Here is a 14164-nt window from a genome sequence, read left to right as displayed (position 1 = left end):
TACCTCTTGTCTTCGTACCCAGTTCACCATCCCCTCCCCTTCTCCCCATTATCCACCCACCCACCCACCCTCCCTATCCTGCCAGCCGGCTCTCCGCCCCGCCCACCGCCTGGAAGGCGCGAGACTAGGCTAACGCGCACGCGCAAGCCGCGCGAGGCCGTTGGAAGGCGCGGCCCACAGCGGCGGCGAGCCGGAGTCAGCCTGGGGGCGGGGCTGACGTGACACGAGACCTCTGTGACCCAGAGCCCTCGACCCCAGCCCCCAAGCTGTCGCCTCTTCCCAGCCCTCTGGATTCCGCGATTCCCCTTAAAAGCTGGGGCCTAGCCACAGGAACGACAGACGTTGTAGCCAATGGCGTCGCGAACGATAAACCTGGTACCCAATCAAAAGGCAGGCTGCGAGGGAACGGGGTGGGAACCACGCCGGACTCCAGGTGACTCCTCGGCTGGGAGGAGGGAGTGTCTCGGTCAGCTTATAGGATCCTCACTCGGTCCGTTCATCTGGGAGAGTTACCGGGGACCGAGGTGCGGAAGCGCGCGGGTGGCCAGCCGCACAATCCTTGTGTGCTGCAGCCGAGAAGGAGAGGGATGGAGGAGCATCAAGAGGCTGGAAAGGAGAGCAAGGTAAAGATTAAGGATGCAAAGCCCCTGCCAACCTCCACGTCACTCCAGTATACCCAATGCTGCCCAATCAGGAAAGTGTGTGTGTGTGTGTGTGTGTGTGTGTGTGTGTGTGTGTGTGTGTGTGTTCGTTCGCTCGCAGGCGTAGCAAGCGGATGGGGCGCCTCTGTGGCAGCTGCATGGGGCTGGTGAGGATGCCAAAGGAAGCAGGGTTTACCTTTGCCCTTACAGGTGGAAAGGGACCCCAGTGTCACTCATGCTGGCTTGATGGGGAAGAAAAGGAGGAAGGGATGTCAGGGATTGAGAAGGAACTGGAGTATCCGTCTTCTTTCCCAAGGTGGGAGGAATCCCGGTCAGCACTAATGGCTTCACTTGTGTTATCAGTGTTCATACAATCATAAGACCATTCATTCTTTATTCTTTCCTCTTGACTTCATTCAACAAATAGTTATTGAGCATCTTTGTACCAAGGATGATTAGGGGCTGGACACACCGAGGTGCTCACTGTTGGGGCTCGAAAGCATGTACATAGTGAGCTGTGGCTGAGGGATAAGGATGGAGCAGCTATGAACCAACCTTGTGGTTCCTCAAGCATTACCAAGCAATGTAGGTCAGAGCAGAGATACTAAGGCAGCAGGAAGGAGACAGGGGTGTCAGAGAAGCTAAGAAATGAGGAATTTGGAGAGGTGAGAGGGGCCGAGAGACACAAGGTATAGAACAGAAAGTATCTGTTTCAATGTTTATCTATGTTCATAATTCACAGTTAAATTAGTTAATATATATAAAATGCCTCAACAGTGCCTGGCATATAGAAAGTGCAAATATAAGTGTTAGCTATTATATTATTGTTATTGCTATTATTATTACTGTTATCGTATAGGATGCTATGTTCTCTGAACATGTGCTGGGCTATCAAACTGAGATTTGGTTGCACCCCCAAACCTTTGTAAGTGCCAGACTCTCTGAAAGTCCACTATTAGACCTAGTCCTCTAGAGTAAGCATTGCCGTCTCTAAGATTCTCCTTTGAATATAGAGAAATGAAAATAATAATAAATATGTAAGTAAAAATGTAAGAGTATAAAATGAGGGGCCAGCCTGGTGGCTCACACGGTTAGAGCTCCGTGCTTCTGACTCCGAAGGCTGCCGGTTTGAGTCCCACATGGGCCAGTGGGCTCTCAACCACAAGGTTGCCGGTTCGACTCCCACAAGGGATGGTGGGCTGCGCCCCCTGCAACTAGCAACAGCAACTGGACCTGGAGCTGAGCTGCGCCCGCCACAATTAAGACTGAAAGGACAACAACTTGAAGCTGAATGGCACTCTCCACAACTAAGATTGAAAGGACAACTTGACTTGGACAAAAGTCCTGGAAGTACACACTGTTCCCTAGTAAAGTCCTGTTCCCCTTCCCCAATAAAATCTTTAAAAAAAAAAGTATAAAATGAAATAATATAAAACACTAATATAACAGAAGGCAAGAAAAAAATAAAGGAACAAAAAACAAACGAGACAAAGAGAAAACAAAAAGCAAAGATGGCAGGTTTATAGACAAACAAACAAAATAACCTACTCTATCAGTAATTACAATTAAGATTGGACCAGACTCCAATTAAAAAACATTCTCTGATTGGATTTTTAAAAAGACAACTCTATTCTGTTAAAAGAGACATATTTGAAATATAAGGACACAGAAAGACTGAAAATAAATGAATGGAAAAATATATATCATGGACACACTAACCAAAAGAAAGCTGGTATTGCTATATTAGTTTCAGACAAAGTAGACTGTAAGACAAAGACTATTACTAGAAATAAAGAGGGACATTTTATGATGGTTAAAGAGTCAATTCAACAAAATATTTTGTTAGTATATTGTACCCAAATCTTACACTGAATACAAAATGAATTGAAAATCGATCAGACCTAAATATAAAAGCTAAGACTATTAATTTCTAGAAGAGAAAATAGGAGAATATCTTCAAGACTTTGGGGTAAACAAAAATTTCTTCAAGAGTACACAAAAATCCTTAATGACAAGGATTGATATATTGAGCTTGTAAAATTATAAGCCATTAAGAGAGTAAAAGGCAACCAATAGAATAGGAGATATTGGCAACACATAATTCCAGGGTATATAAAGCGTTCCTACAAATCGGTAAGAATAGGACAATCTGATTTTTCAAAAGGGAGTGTAGGGGAGGAGCAAAAGACTTAAATAGGTACTTTACAAAAGAAGATATCCAAATGGCCAATAGGTACAAAAAATGATGTTCAACACCATTCCTCCCCAGAGAATACTAATTAAAGCCACAATGTGCTATTACCATACTGCCACCAGGATGGCTAAAATAAAAAGAACTGACAATTCTAAGTATTGGCAAAGATGTGCAACTGGAACTTTCAGACAATGCTGGTGGGAGTATAAATGAGTATAATCACCTTGGAAAACTGTTTGGCATTATCTATTAAAGGATTTTAAACATGCCTACCTTATGGCCAAGCAATCCTCATGCCCATCATAAATGAGAACTTAGGTCCCTCAAAAGACATATGCAAGAATGTTCATGGCAGCTTTATTCATAATAGCCCTAAACTTGAAATAAACCAAATGACCAAATGTAGAATGGATACATAAACTATGATATATTCATATAATGGAATACTAGACAGCAATGAAAAAGCATGGCACTCAACACAGTTGGATCTTCGTAAAGAACATGGACACAAAAAGGTATATACTGTATAATTGCATGTGTATGAAGTTCAAGACTTATGGTGACAGTAGTCAGAATAGTGGTCCCCAATGTGAGCCAAAACTTGTGAGAGAGTGAGGCCTCTGGGTGTGAGAGGTGGGCATTTGCCAGTCTAGTAAGAAATGCTTTAGGTAGAGTGGGTTCTAAGCCTCTTCCCTTCTCCTTAGTATCACTTGGCACAATGAGGTGGACATATGTGTTCAATAAATGCTTGTTGAATAGCTCAATGCAAGAATGAACTGGTAGTTTGGTGCCTCATGAATCTTTTCGCTTAGAGAAATACAAGCCTACAAGCCAGTGCCTCATGGCACTAAAAGTAGAGAATATGGTTTCAGGAACCCCTCAAAAGAGGTGGAACTTCCCATGCAACTCACTGTACCAGGGGACCTGAGGTAACCAGCTGAGGAAAGGCTGGGCAGATAGCTGAGAAAGTGCATGGGGTTTGAAATCGAGACACCCTGTTACAGCTGTGGGATCTCAGATAAGTTAATTCACCTCTCTGGTGGGCTCAGCTCCTACACCTGTAAAAAGAGAATTCTACCTGCTTCAGAGGAGAGGAGGGTAGGAAAGTGTTGTGGTCATTGTAAAGCCCTGAGCAGTGACTTAGCAGGATCCCTCGGCGGGCAGCTGGTAACCCTGGGGCATTACGGAAGCAGTGCTGCTGAAGTGGGCCGAGGACCCGAAGGCTGCGGCGAGGATGTGCAAAGGCACAGTGGTCAGTTGTGTCAGGGACCTCCCCTCCCCCACAGCCCTCCTCCAAATCAGTGGACGTGCAGGGGGACAGCTCCTTACAGGTGGAGATCTCTGACGCAGTGAGGGAGCGGGACAAGGTGAAATTCACATTCATGCCAAGGTGAGGCTACATGAGGAGTGAGGGGTCCGATGAGCAACCTGCTTCTTTCAGCCTCTGCTGTCCCGGGAGATGGTGGGCAGCTGCCGTCATAGCCTTTGGGCCCTCTTCCTCAACCCGGCTCCTGCCCCTTGCGCCTCTGAGAAAGTGGGTATCTTGACTAGTTTCTGATTACCTTTGCCTAAGGCCCAAGTCCTAACCATCCCCCACCCGCAATCCTGACTGAATCATGGACACCTGAGCCCCATCTGGGCCTCACCTAGGTGTTGGACAGGGGAGGCCCCAGAGTGGGTGCTCAGAAAGCTTGATGCATGGTTTGGAGAGGGAAGGAGAGGCTCAGACAGGCTTCCCGGCTTTCAGAGCTGCTTCCCTTCGCCCAGACCGAGTTCTCAAGTCATGCAGCAGCCTGAGGAATTCATCTGGCTACAGGACACCTATGCAGAAAACAAGTACACCGGCCTTATTGGGAGGGGCTGGGTGGGCTGGGGCTGGGAGGGGTAGGCCCGGGGGCTTGGGTGAGGATGGAAGGCTGGGCCAGGCTTCTGGATGCGGGTGATAGCCTTCTCAGCAATGAGAAGTTTTCCAGCTTTCCCTCCTTTGAGCAGATCCCCCCCAACCCTTCCAAAGCCAGACTTTGAGGCTTCAAGGGAAAAGCTATAGAAGTTGGGTGGAGGAGACAGCTCCGTCACTCAGGAAGAGTTTGCCAAAATGAAGCAGGAGCTAAAAGCATGAGTGCCACCTTGTCTGTGACAAACCCCCAGCCCTCTCCTGGGAGCCCCAGGATTTCCCCCCTATCGCCTGGATGTTAAGGGACCTACTCCAGGGCTGAGATCAGAACCAGACAGCGCCCTCGAGCTGCCTGCCATTCTCTCTAGGGAGTACCTCGCTATTTTTAAAAAGACAGTTGCGAAGCATGAAGTCTTTCTGCAGCGCCTGGTAGCCCACTCCACTCGGTGGCAAGACAACTTGTCTTTTTGGAATACAGCCAGGATGGGAGCTGGGCCAGAGCACAGGGGTCACCCCGGGGGTGGGGGGCAGGGCTCTAGGTGGGCTCAAGCCTGTCTCTTCAGCTCCGCGAGTGGCAAATGTTCACCCCAACATCACACCCTCCCCACATGTGCCTCAGCTGAGTGTCCGAGGAAAGAACAGGAAGGAGCTCCTTGGGGGGCTTCTGAGGAATGTTGTGGAATCTGCAGATGAGGCCCTCATCACCAGCATGTCAGGTGACCCCTGGGGCCCCTCTGGATTCCACCCAGGGCCTCAAGTCCACAGCAAAGATTGAGGCCCAGGGTGCCTATGGGAGGGAAGCCACTGGCCTACAGGGAGATTGTGCCACCCGATTGTCAGTGGCTGCCATACTCTTGGTGACTTGGTGTAAGTGGGTCTTATCTTGCTCCCTTAGGAGGTGGATGACTTCTTTGAGCCTAAGAGGACTTTCCTGCTGGAGTACCACACCCGCATCGAGGATGCCTGCCTGCAGACAGACCCTGTCATGCACTCCCACACGTGTACGCAGGGCCCAAGGGGCCCTGGATTCCCTGCCACGTCTCCCCAGCAGTCCTCCTCCCCACGGGAGAGCGCCAGAAATCCCGTGTCTGGCCACAAACACCAGGGATGGGGCTTGATGTGCAGACCAGTGGGTTCTGATGGACGGCTGTTCACAACAGGCCTGGCTGACAATCATATCCCTATCTCCTCTGCACTGAGCAGCCTGGGAAGGAACACAGGAAATCGACCAGCTAAAAACTGTGAGGACTCCCTGCCACCCCTCCTGCCTTTTTTGTGCCTGTAATACTGTCTGCCCACCAGGAGTCACTGTGGAAGTCTATGAGCTCTAGGAGGGAGGTGCGGAAGTGTCTCCTAGGATTTGGGCAAGAGGAGAGGGAGATTTCCCTAAGGGTGGGCGAAGGGCAGGGAGGCTTTAAGCACCCACCTAAGGCCCCTTCCCTAACTCGTCCCCATTGCTTCCTGGGAGCGTCTTCAAACTGGCAGAGCTCTTTGAAGGTTAAATACTGTCTTCCGTGATGACAGGCCACCCAATAATCCTTTTAGGGAAGAAAGTCCTAGAAAAGGGTCAAGCTCCAGGACCACTTTGGAATGTTCTGTGGTAACTTGGGCCCAATGACGCCCTGGACTTACCCTCCAGGCTACTTTAATAAGAGGTGGAGTGGAGACAGACCCAGTCTCGTGTGTGTGGTGACAGGGGAGGAGGGTGGGAACTGAGCTTGGCATTTACGAGGATGTGCCACACGAGCCTCTGGCAGTTTGCACTGTGCTGCCAACACCCTGCCCCAGACCTAGTTTCTGAATTCTCCAAGAAAAGTCACTGAAGTATGGCAATATTTCTAAACTGTGTTGGGACCACCTCTCTTCCTGCTCAAGGCCCTTCAGGGACCCTACCCCTTCCAGAAACTGCCCAAGGCACAAAGCCCAGTCCTTAGATTGCATTTGAGGCCTTTCATGACCTGGCCACTGCCATCCAAGTGCCCCCACTTAACTTCAGGTTCCCTGAACACGTACCAGGCTTACACACCTCTAAAGCCTTTGGCTGTTGTTTAATTCCTACTCAACCCCCGAGATCCGGATCTGATACTGCCTCGTCTGTGACACCTTCCCTGACCACTCCCCTTCACATCAGGGTTTCACCTAGACTGGGTATCAAGCCACGAATAGATTGCTAGATCCGCTCAGCAAGCTCCCTCCCCAGCCGCCGCCTTCCTGATTCATAAGCTGGAGGGCCGACTTATGAAGGCCTGAAGCTCAGACCTTCAGACCGTGTATAGTATAGCTGAGATACTATACACGCAGCCAAGGTGAGGTGGCCCCAGAGCAAATCTCAGGGCTGGGGGCCAATGGGAGCGGAGCAACCAGGGAGGTAGGTAGATGAGCCCCTCTGCTGGCCCCAGGACATGCTCTACTGGCAGCTGCAGGCCCTGGTCGACTACCATGTTTCCCTGAAAATAAGACCTATCCGGACAATCAGCTCTAAAGCATCTTTTGAAGCAAAAATTAATGTAAGACCCGCCATATGGTATATAAGACCCGGTCTTCTAGTGAAGTAAGACCGGATTCTCATTATTAATTTTTGCTCCAAAAGACGCATTAGAGCTGAATTGTCCGGCTAGGTCTTATTTTCGGGGAAACACGGTATGAGAACGCCACCAAGGCTTTGGACAAGGCACACACCAGGAACGAGGTAGTGCGGCCCGCTGAGAGCCACCAGCACATGTGCTGCCAACGCTCCGAACGCCTCACTCAGCCAGGCAGGGAAGCCCCGTGGCCCTGGAGCCCAACACCGGGCTGCCTACCTGCCCAAGTTCCCATTCCTCTCTGCTTCTCTCCAGAGCTTGTGAACTTCAAGTCTTGGCGTGTCTCCTCTTTGAGCAAGAACCTTGAGTTCACGGAGCTGGAGCTCAAACACGCCAAGGTGAGCCTTCCATCCTTACCAGCCCTCCTGCTGCCTCCCCGATCCCCAGGCTTCTCGGTTCTTACCTAGTCTGTTCAAGGACAAGGGTGAGGCAGCTGTGAGCAGCCCCAGCTGAGGTTCAGGGCCTTTATCAACAGTAAGCCCTCAATAAATGGCAGCTGTTACCGCTGAGGACAGGGATGGGGACAGTTATGAGGTGCACAAGAGCAGCACCCTGTCACAGGAAGCATGGTAGCGGGGAGAGGAAGGGGGACATCTAGGACGACTCCTCTGCAGGCCAGCACCCTGCTTCTCCGGAACTCGTCACCCTCAAGGGGGAGCCTTAGAGCAGCCAGCCTGCTCTGGGGCATTTAATACCATGAGTCCCCCACGTTGATGCCTCCTTCCACACCCCAGCAGCCACTGGCCATGCCCCACAACCTCCAAGGGGAAGGCCAAGCCCTGCACGAGGAAGGTAGGGCAGCACGGGAGAGCCCAGGAGCCCTTACTTCCCTCCCCAGGGAGCTGAGGGGCAGCCTCCATTCACCCTCTGGCTGGAGTTCAGCAGTTCACAAATAGTGAGCCTGGTTCTGTAACAAGGAGGCCTGCTTTGTCCTCACTTCCCATGGCTCCAAGGCGCATCAGGCATCCCTGCTACCAGGGCACTATGGAGACCAGATCCTGGGGGAGCCGCGGAGGAACGCTGCAGTATCCTGTTATTTCCCAGAGAGCCAACTGATTCTCCATAGTAAGGGCAAGACCCAGGACTTGGAACCCAGGAGCAGTCTTCTAGGCATGTCACCACCCCCATAAACTCCTGGCAAGCACCACACGTAAGACTAATCCCAAATCCTTTCACCTATGTTCTAAGCAGTAAAATGGGAACTTACCCCTCCCCGTTTCCCTCCCAGACCTACTGACTGGCAAGCTCCGAGAAACTAAGGAACCAGGTCTAATTCGAGGCTTTTTTCGTTCAGTTGACTGGAAGGAGGAGGCAGAAGTCCTGCATCACCACCCCTAGGGCAAAATTTCTAGGATATCTTTACCTGCCGGGCAGGGTAAAGCCCAAAGTACAGGCTGGAGACAGCCCACAGCAATACTGGCAAAAGGCTTGGGGCTCTAGCCAACACCCTCTTGGTTAAACACAGGGAGGTGGGGCTCAAGACACCTGGGTCTGAAGTCCTGGGCTCCACCTGGCTGGCCCCACCCTGGACTCCAGCCACATCTACCTACGGCCAAAGGCTCGACTTGACTCACAGGAGCCACTGAACCCAGCCCTCGTAAATGAGTCAACCGCCCAGGGAAGAAGGCAGCAAAACGACCAAACTCAAGAGGCTACCTGTAACTTGCAATTTCACAGCTCACATCTGGGCAGGACTGAACAGGGAATCAGAGAAGGGACCTCACTGCAACACCGCCCACCAGGGCCAAGACTACAGAAGCAGTTTAGACACAAAGCTCCCGCTCCGTGGTCCCTGCAGACAGGCTCTGGCTGGGCTACCTCAACAGCCAGTCTGGTCACCACCTGTAGAATGAGTGGTGACTGTCAGAAGGGAGGCTCAGCCAGTCACTGGGGCCAGATGAGGGTGTAGAGGCTGATTAGAGCTAAGATATAGAGAAGAGATGCAGGTTACACTCCCAGCGTACCTCCCCCACAAGGTTCCCTGGGCCCCAGCCCTGAAACAAACACCCTATTAGCGAGCCTTTTTATTGTTGTGTGTCTTTTTCTTTCTTTTTTTTTTTTTTTAATTGAAGGTTCCTCACTGGTCCTACTTCCGTGAGTGGCCATGACCAGTTGGAAAAAGGGAGGGAAACCAGGCGGCGTGGGGAAGGGTCATTTCCACAACATTCCATTTATACACAGAACTAAAACAGACAAGCACAGAATCACTATTGCGGTTAGAAGTTGGCAGCTTGGGAAATGGAGGAACAGGTGGGGAGACGGGATGTCGTTAAAAAAAACACAGACCCCCAAACTGGGGTGCCTGGGGGGAACTTGGTCTTCTTCAACCCAAGAATAATCAGAAGATCAAAAGCGGTTGGGGAAGGCCAGAACCGTCAGGGGTGGAGGGAAGAGGAAGGTCCAGGGGGTGGGGGGCTGTTTGGCAACTGGGTGAAGGGATTGCCCTCCCCCTGCTGGGATCCCCCCAGCCCCTCCGGTCTGGCAGGAAGGGGGCAGCCTGCAACCCCCATGGGCAGGTCTGGGGCTGCCAGATGCTCCGGGCAGGGGGCTGGAGGGGGCTCACAAAGGCTTGCCCTCCAGGGAGATGACAGCACTGCCCCCCAGCTTCTCTGCCAGGGTGCAGCGGTCCTTGACCTCCTCGTAGCAGTTTGCTTGTAATTCATGCTTGATCCCTGTGGGGAAAAGGGGGGAGCGTATGTGAGCAGGAAGCAGTAGGGTGGCTGGGGGTAGTTTATGGCTGGGAAGGAGCCAGTCGGAACAGATGGAAAGGACATGGTTACATTCCAAACAGGCAGGGACAAGGAGGGGGAGGAACCTCCTCTGCCATCCCAGTCACCCTACCCTGCAGCCAAGGCCTGGGCAGAAAGAAGAGCATGTGGCACTACCAATGCTGGTCCTTACCCGTCAGCTTCTTCTTGATGGCGTCCTTGGAGCTGGCATAGATCATTTTGCTCTTAAGGGGTGCAGACTCAGGAGCCCTGGATGGAAATAAGAGACATAGAAACTTGCAGCAAAGTCTCCTCCAAGTCTAGCAAATGCCCTCAAGCAACAGATGACTTCCAGAGAAACACTTGAGCTGGCCCCTAGCGTTCAAACTTTTATCAAGTTCCTCATTGACAAGTTTTGTTACAACACCGCCCCCCCCCAAAAAAAAACCCACACTTCTGGTTAATTAGGAGGCAGAGTTCCCATCCTGAGAAAGGGCGGTGAGACAGAGCCAGTACAGGTGACAAAATAAGTGCCCGCAGGAGGAGCTCACCAGAAGATAAACACCAGGTCCTCCTTCTTGCTCTCCTTGGTCTCATAGGTTGCATCATAGAGGGCGTAGCGACAGTCCTTGTCCGGCAGCATCTTGACAAAGGTGGCGTAGGGGTCGTCTACAGTCTGGCCCACATCACCTACCAGGATCTCCTTGCCCTCCTCCAGGATGATGTTCTTCTTGTCCTCACTCAGGCAGAAGAGCACGGCCTTCTTGCGCTTCTTCACCTCCTCTGGTGTCGACGACTTACGCACCTTCATGTCATTGAACACTTTGATGACTCCATCAGAGACAGCCACACCAGAGGCCTGGGGGACGAGCCACACACACCTCATAAAAAAAAGACTTCCTGGGACTCCCCCTGAAGTCCCTCCTTTGCTTTCTTAGGAGACCTGTCTGGATGCCAACCAACATACTACACAGTCCTCAGCCCCAAGAGGTCATGAAAACCTTTTCCAAAGTAAGTGTCCCTCTTTTCCTACTCAAGCCACTGTCAAAAAATCAGATGGGACACAACTCCAAAATAGCAGCCACAGACGAGACCGCTGATCACCTCATTCAGCATCATTTCTCCCCACCCCAACATCTTGCAGGCTAGAAATTGAAGACCTGTGAGAAACAGAACCATGATTGAGACATGAGCCCAGAATTAGAAGAATCCACAGGCAACTGACTCGTTTCCTACTCACATTACACAATCTCAGCTTTTGGATAAAACTGCTGACTCAGAACCTCGGTGAAGAAAACCTAGACACCGAAATCATAGCCATCTCTTCTGGAAAGAGAGAACCAGGCCCATACAATGCTAGATGTAACACCAAAGGTGCTCAACAGTTGAAGCAAATTCATCAGAGTCGCTCAGTGCAATTATTACACAAACTATCCATTTTTCTGCTGGGGTCTTCCTCAACCGAAAAATTACAACCCCTCATTAAGGCCTTACCCGACAACTCCCTATTTTCTGGGCAAAATGCAGGCCCAAAAAGCTGACAGAAGTCCACAGCGCAAACTCAAGTGCCCACAGTCCTTGAGGGCCCTTTAAACTTCTATTTTGGGTCGTATCGGGGGACACCCTAGCCCGGAAAAGCAGCGACTGTCCACGATGAAATCTGCGGAGCACCCCCCTCCCGGAACTGCAGAGGAAGCCGGCCACGTGACTCAGCCGCTTCCGGAGTAGGCGGGGAAAGGAGCTAGGCTAGGCTCGGCCCCTCCCCGAGAGAGAAACCCCTACCCAGAGGCAGTAGCAACTCCAGGGCCTCAGCCTGAAAGAATCGCTTTTACAAGCCGGCGTATCAGCCGGAGCCTGGGCAAGTTACACAACGTTCGGTTCTCGGAGCCTTCGGGCCGAACACGGGCGGGGTGGTTTCCGGGCGGTGCCCGCCTGGGTCACTTCCCTAAACTTGACTCCACCCTCAAGCCCCATCCGGGAAAGCCGAGGGCCCCGCTTGTCCAAGGCTTCGGGCCCAGCGCCCAGGCCCGAGCGTGTGCGCACGCGCCTGCCGAAAGCGCCGTTCCAGCCTTTGCCCGATGTACAGAGCGGAGAACCCAGCTCGCTTTGTGGGCGAGCTCGCTCCGGAGCAGGGCCGTGGCCTCTGCTGTGTCCGATCCGTGCCGCGCGGTGCAAGCCCCTAATCCCAGGCGCCCACTCCCGGACCCTGACGCCCGCGCATCCCCGCCGCCCCCGCCCCTCCCAGGCGCAGGCATCCTTGCCACCTGCTCTCGAGACAGACCAGCCTGCCGAGGGAGGATGACGCGGAGACAGGAACAGCACTTGGGTGGGGCGCGCGCGCCAAGACTGCTCGCGCGCTTTTCCTTCGCCGCCCCCGGGCCAGGTTTGGATACCGCGTGCTCCCGTCGAGCGCGCGTTCCCGTGAACCGACTCACTTCACCGCCGCTGCGGCGCGCGACACCACCCGATCTGCGAGGGGCGGGCGCGCGCCTCGGACCCCTCCCCCACGGCTAGTGTCGGCGCGGGCGTACCAGAGGTGGGGGAGGGGAAGGGAGACCAGGGGGCGCGCGTGCGACGTCCCAGCTAGCCATCCCTGGCGCCCGCGGGCGCGCACGCGCGTCCCGGGGCCGCCCGCCCCTCAGCACGAGACCCTCATCCCGCCCTGGGTGCTGGGGGAGGGGTGCCGACGTCGTTTCCCCGTTCCCTCCCACACGCGAGACGACCAACTCGCAGCCGCCTCCCTCAAGCACCGGGGCCTGGTGCTCACCATGTTTCCGGAAGCAAAAAGGCGACAGCAAGCAGAGCCAGAAAAGATGAGAGCCTCTGCAGCTGCTGCCGGGATCCGACTGAACGCGGCCTCTCCCGGCCCCTTCCGTTTAGTATGAGCCGCACAATGAGGGGCGGGGCGGGCTTCCGGCGCTCCCACTGCGGGCCGACGGGAAATGAAGTCCAAAGGTCCTGCGCCGTCCTCGAGCTCGCTGGAGGCGAGCCCGTCTTCCCAGCGCTACATTGCATACCGGGAAATGTAGTCCGAGACAGCTGAGAGGGGCGGGGCTATGGCACAGAGAGCGCACCCATTGGTCGAATTTCCCAGGAAACGCTAAGCGCTGTGAAAGGCGCTAGGTAACATGACCCGAAAATGAGCCCCGACTTCGCGGCTCTTCACCCCGTTGTGAAACGGTTTCCTTAAGATCCATCTTAGCACTTTCTGGATCCCGTGGTCTGAAAACTTTGAGTGAATCAGTATTTTGCTTTTCTGAAGCGAAGCAACTATTTACTGGCCCGGAATCCAGTCCTTGAGCAAGGAGAATCGCAAGTATAAGGTGCCTTCAATCCAGTAAACATTGAGCAACTCCATGGCAAAGCCACGCTTGTCTCCTGAGAAAAGGCCATATGAAACTTCAATAAAATAAGAGAAAAAAATACGGGAAAGGTTACAAGGAACTCTTTGAAAATAGATGTGTCGTTTTAAACGTTTGGCAAATTCACAACGCACTAAAAGGAGAAGGGCAGGGGTTTGTGCATTCAACTCAAGGATTATGTGCCTTTTACTACAGAGCGAAAAGAAATAGATACTAAATCAAACTTGAATCTTGTTCTCGAGTTGAGAACCAGGCATATAGTTAATTTGGGGGTTAATTTAATACCCCCAAAAACTGAGACATAGTTTTACAAAAACAAACTGGGGTTGGGGGGCTCGGGAAGATTTCGTTGGCTTCAAACAATGACATGGCCTCACTGCGCAGGCAGAGAAGAAAGGGTCTCAAACAAGGGAATTAGGGCCATTGATCCTACAAGCGTAATAAAGGGTGTAAACGAGCTGAAAGCCCGTTCTTCACTGGTCGGGGAGCGACTCCCTGGAGTGGGGTACCTCGCAGAGCATGCCGGGGGTTGTAGTCGGGGACGTCCCGCCGCGCTCTGCCTACCAACCGAGCTACGGGGAGCCCCAGGTGAAGGCCACAGCTCGACCGCTGCCTACCCCTAGAGACCCTGTCAGAAGAGAAAACTGGCTCCATCTTTATCGAGCCTCAGAGTTGCCAAGAGCAACGAGAAGGGGGAGGGGGACATCGCAGTTACCCAGGAGACGTGCTCCCTCCCGCCCCTAGCCGCGGGATGCCCTAGATGTCCTTATTAGGACAAGAGAC

The 14164-nt window shown here is 52.6% G+C and overlaps 2 protein-coding genes across 2 annotated transcripts; one reads left to right on the top strand and one right to left on the bottom strand.

Moving 5' to 3' along the window:
• Positions 1-279: 279 nt before the first annotated feature.
• On the top strand, positions 280-9590 carry SNX32 (sorting nexin 32). Its single transcript, XM_033121120.1, is given in 14 exon segments — positions 280-388; positions 391-433; positions 581-623; positions 4122-4230; positions 4583-4614; positions 4616-4688; positions 4830-4954; positions 5102-5186; positions 5189-5223; positions 5349-5445; positions 5479-5486; positions 5625-6010; positions 6726-6738; positions 7341-9590. Coding segments are annotated over 14 exon segments (1464 nt in total). The 5' UTR covers positions 280-351; the 3' UTR covers positions 7719-9590.
• CFL1 (cofilin 1) lies at positions 9321-13097 on the bottom strand. The gene is given in 5 exon segments (XM_033119566.1): positions 9321-9983; positions 10213-10289; positions 10571-10878; positions 12787-12992; positions 12995-13097. Coding segments are annotated over 5 exon segments (807 nt in total). The 3' UTR covers positions 9321-9870.
• Between the last annotated feature and the right edge of the window lie 1067 nt (positions 13098-14164).

Source organism: Rhinolophus ferrumequinum, chromosome 11, assembly GCF_004115265.2.
Source record: "Rhinolophus ferrumequinum isolate MPI-CBG mRhiFer1 chromosome 11, mRhiFer1_v1.p, whole genome shotgun sequence".
Classification (NCBI taxonomy): domain Eukaryota; kingdom Metazoa; phylum Chordata; class Mammalia; order Chiroptera; family Rhinolophidae; genus Rhinolophus; species Rhinolophus ferrumequinum.
This window is presented reverse-complemented; position numbering and strand designations above follow the sequence as displayed.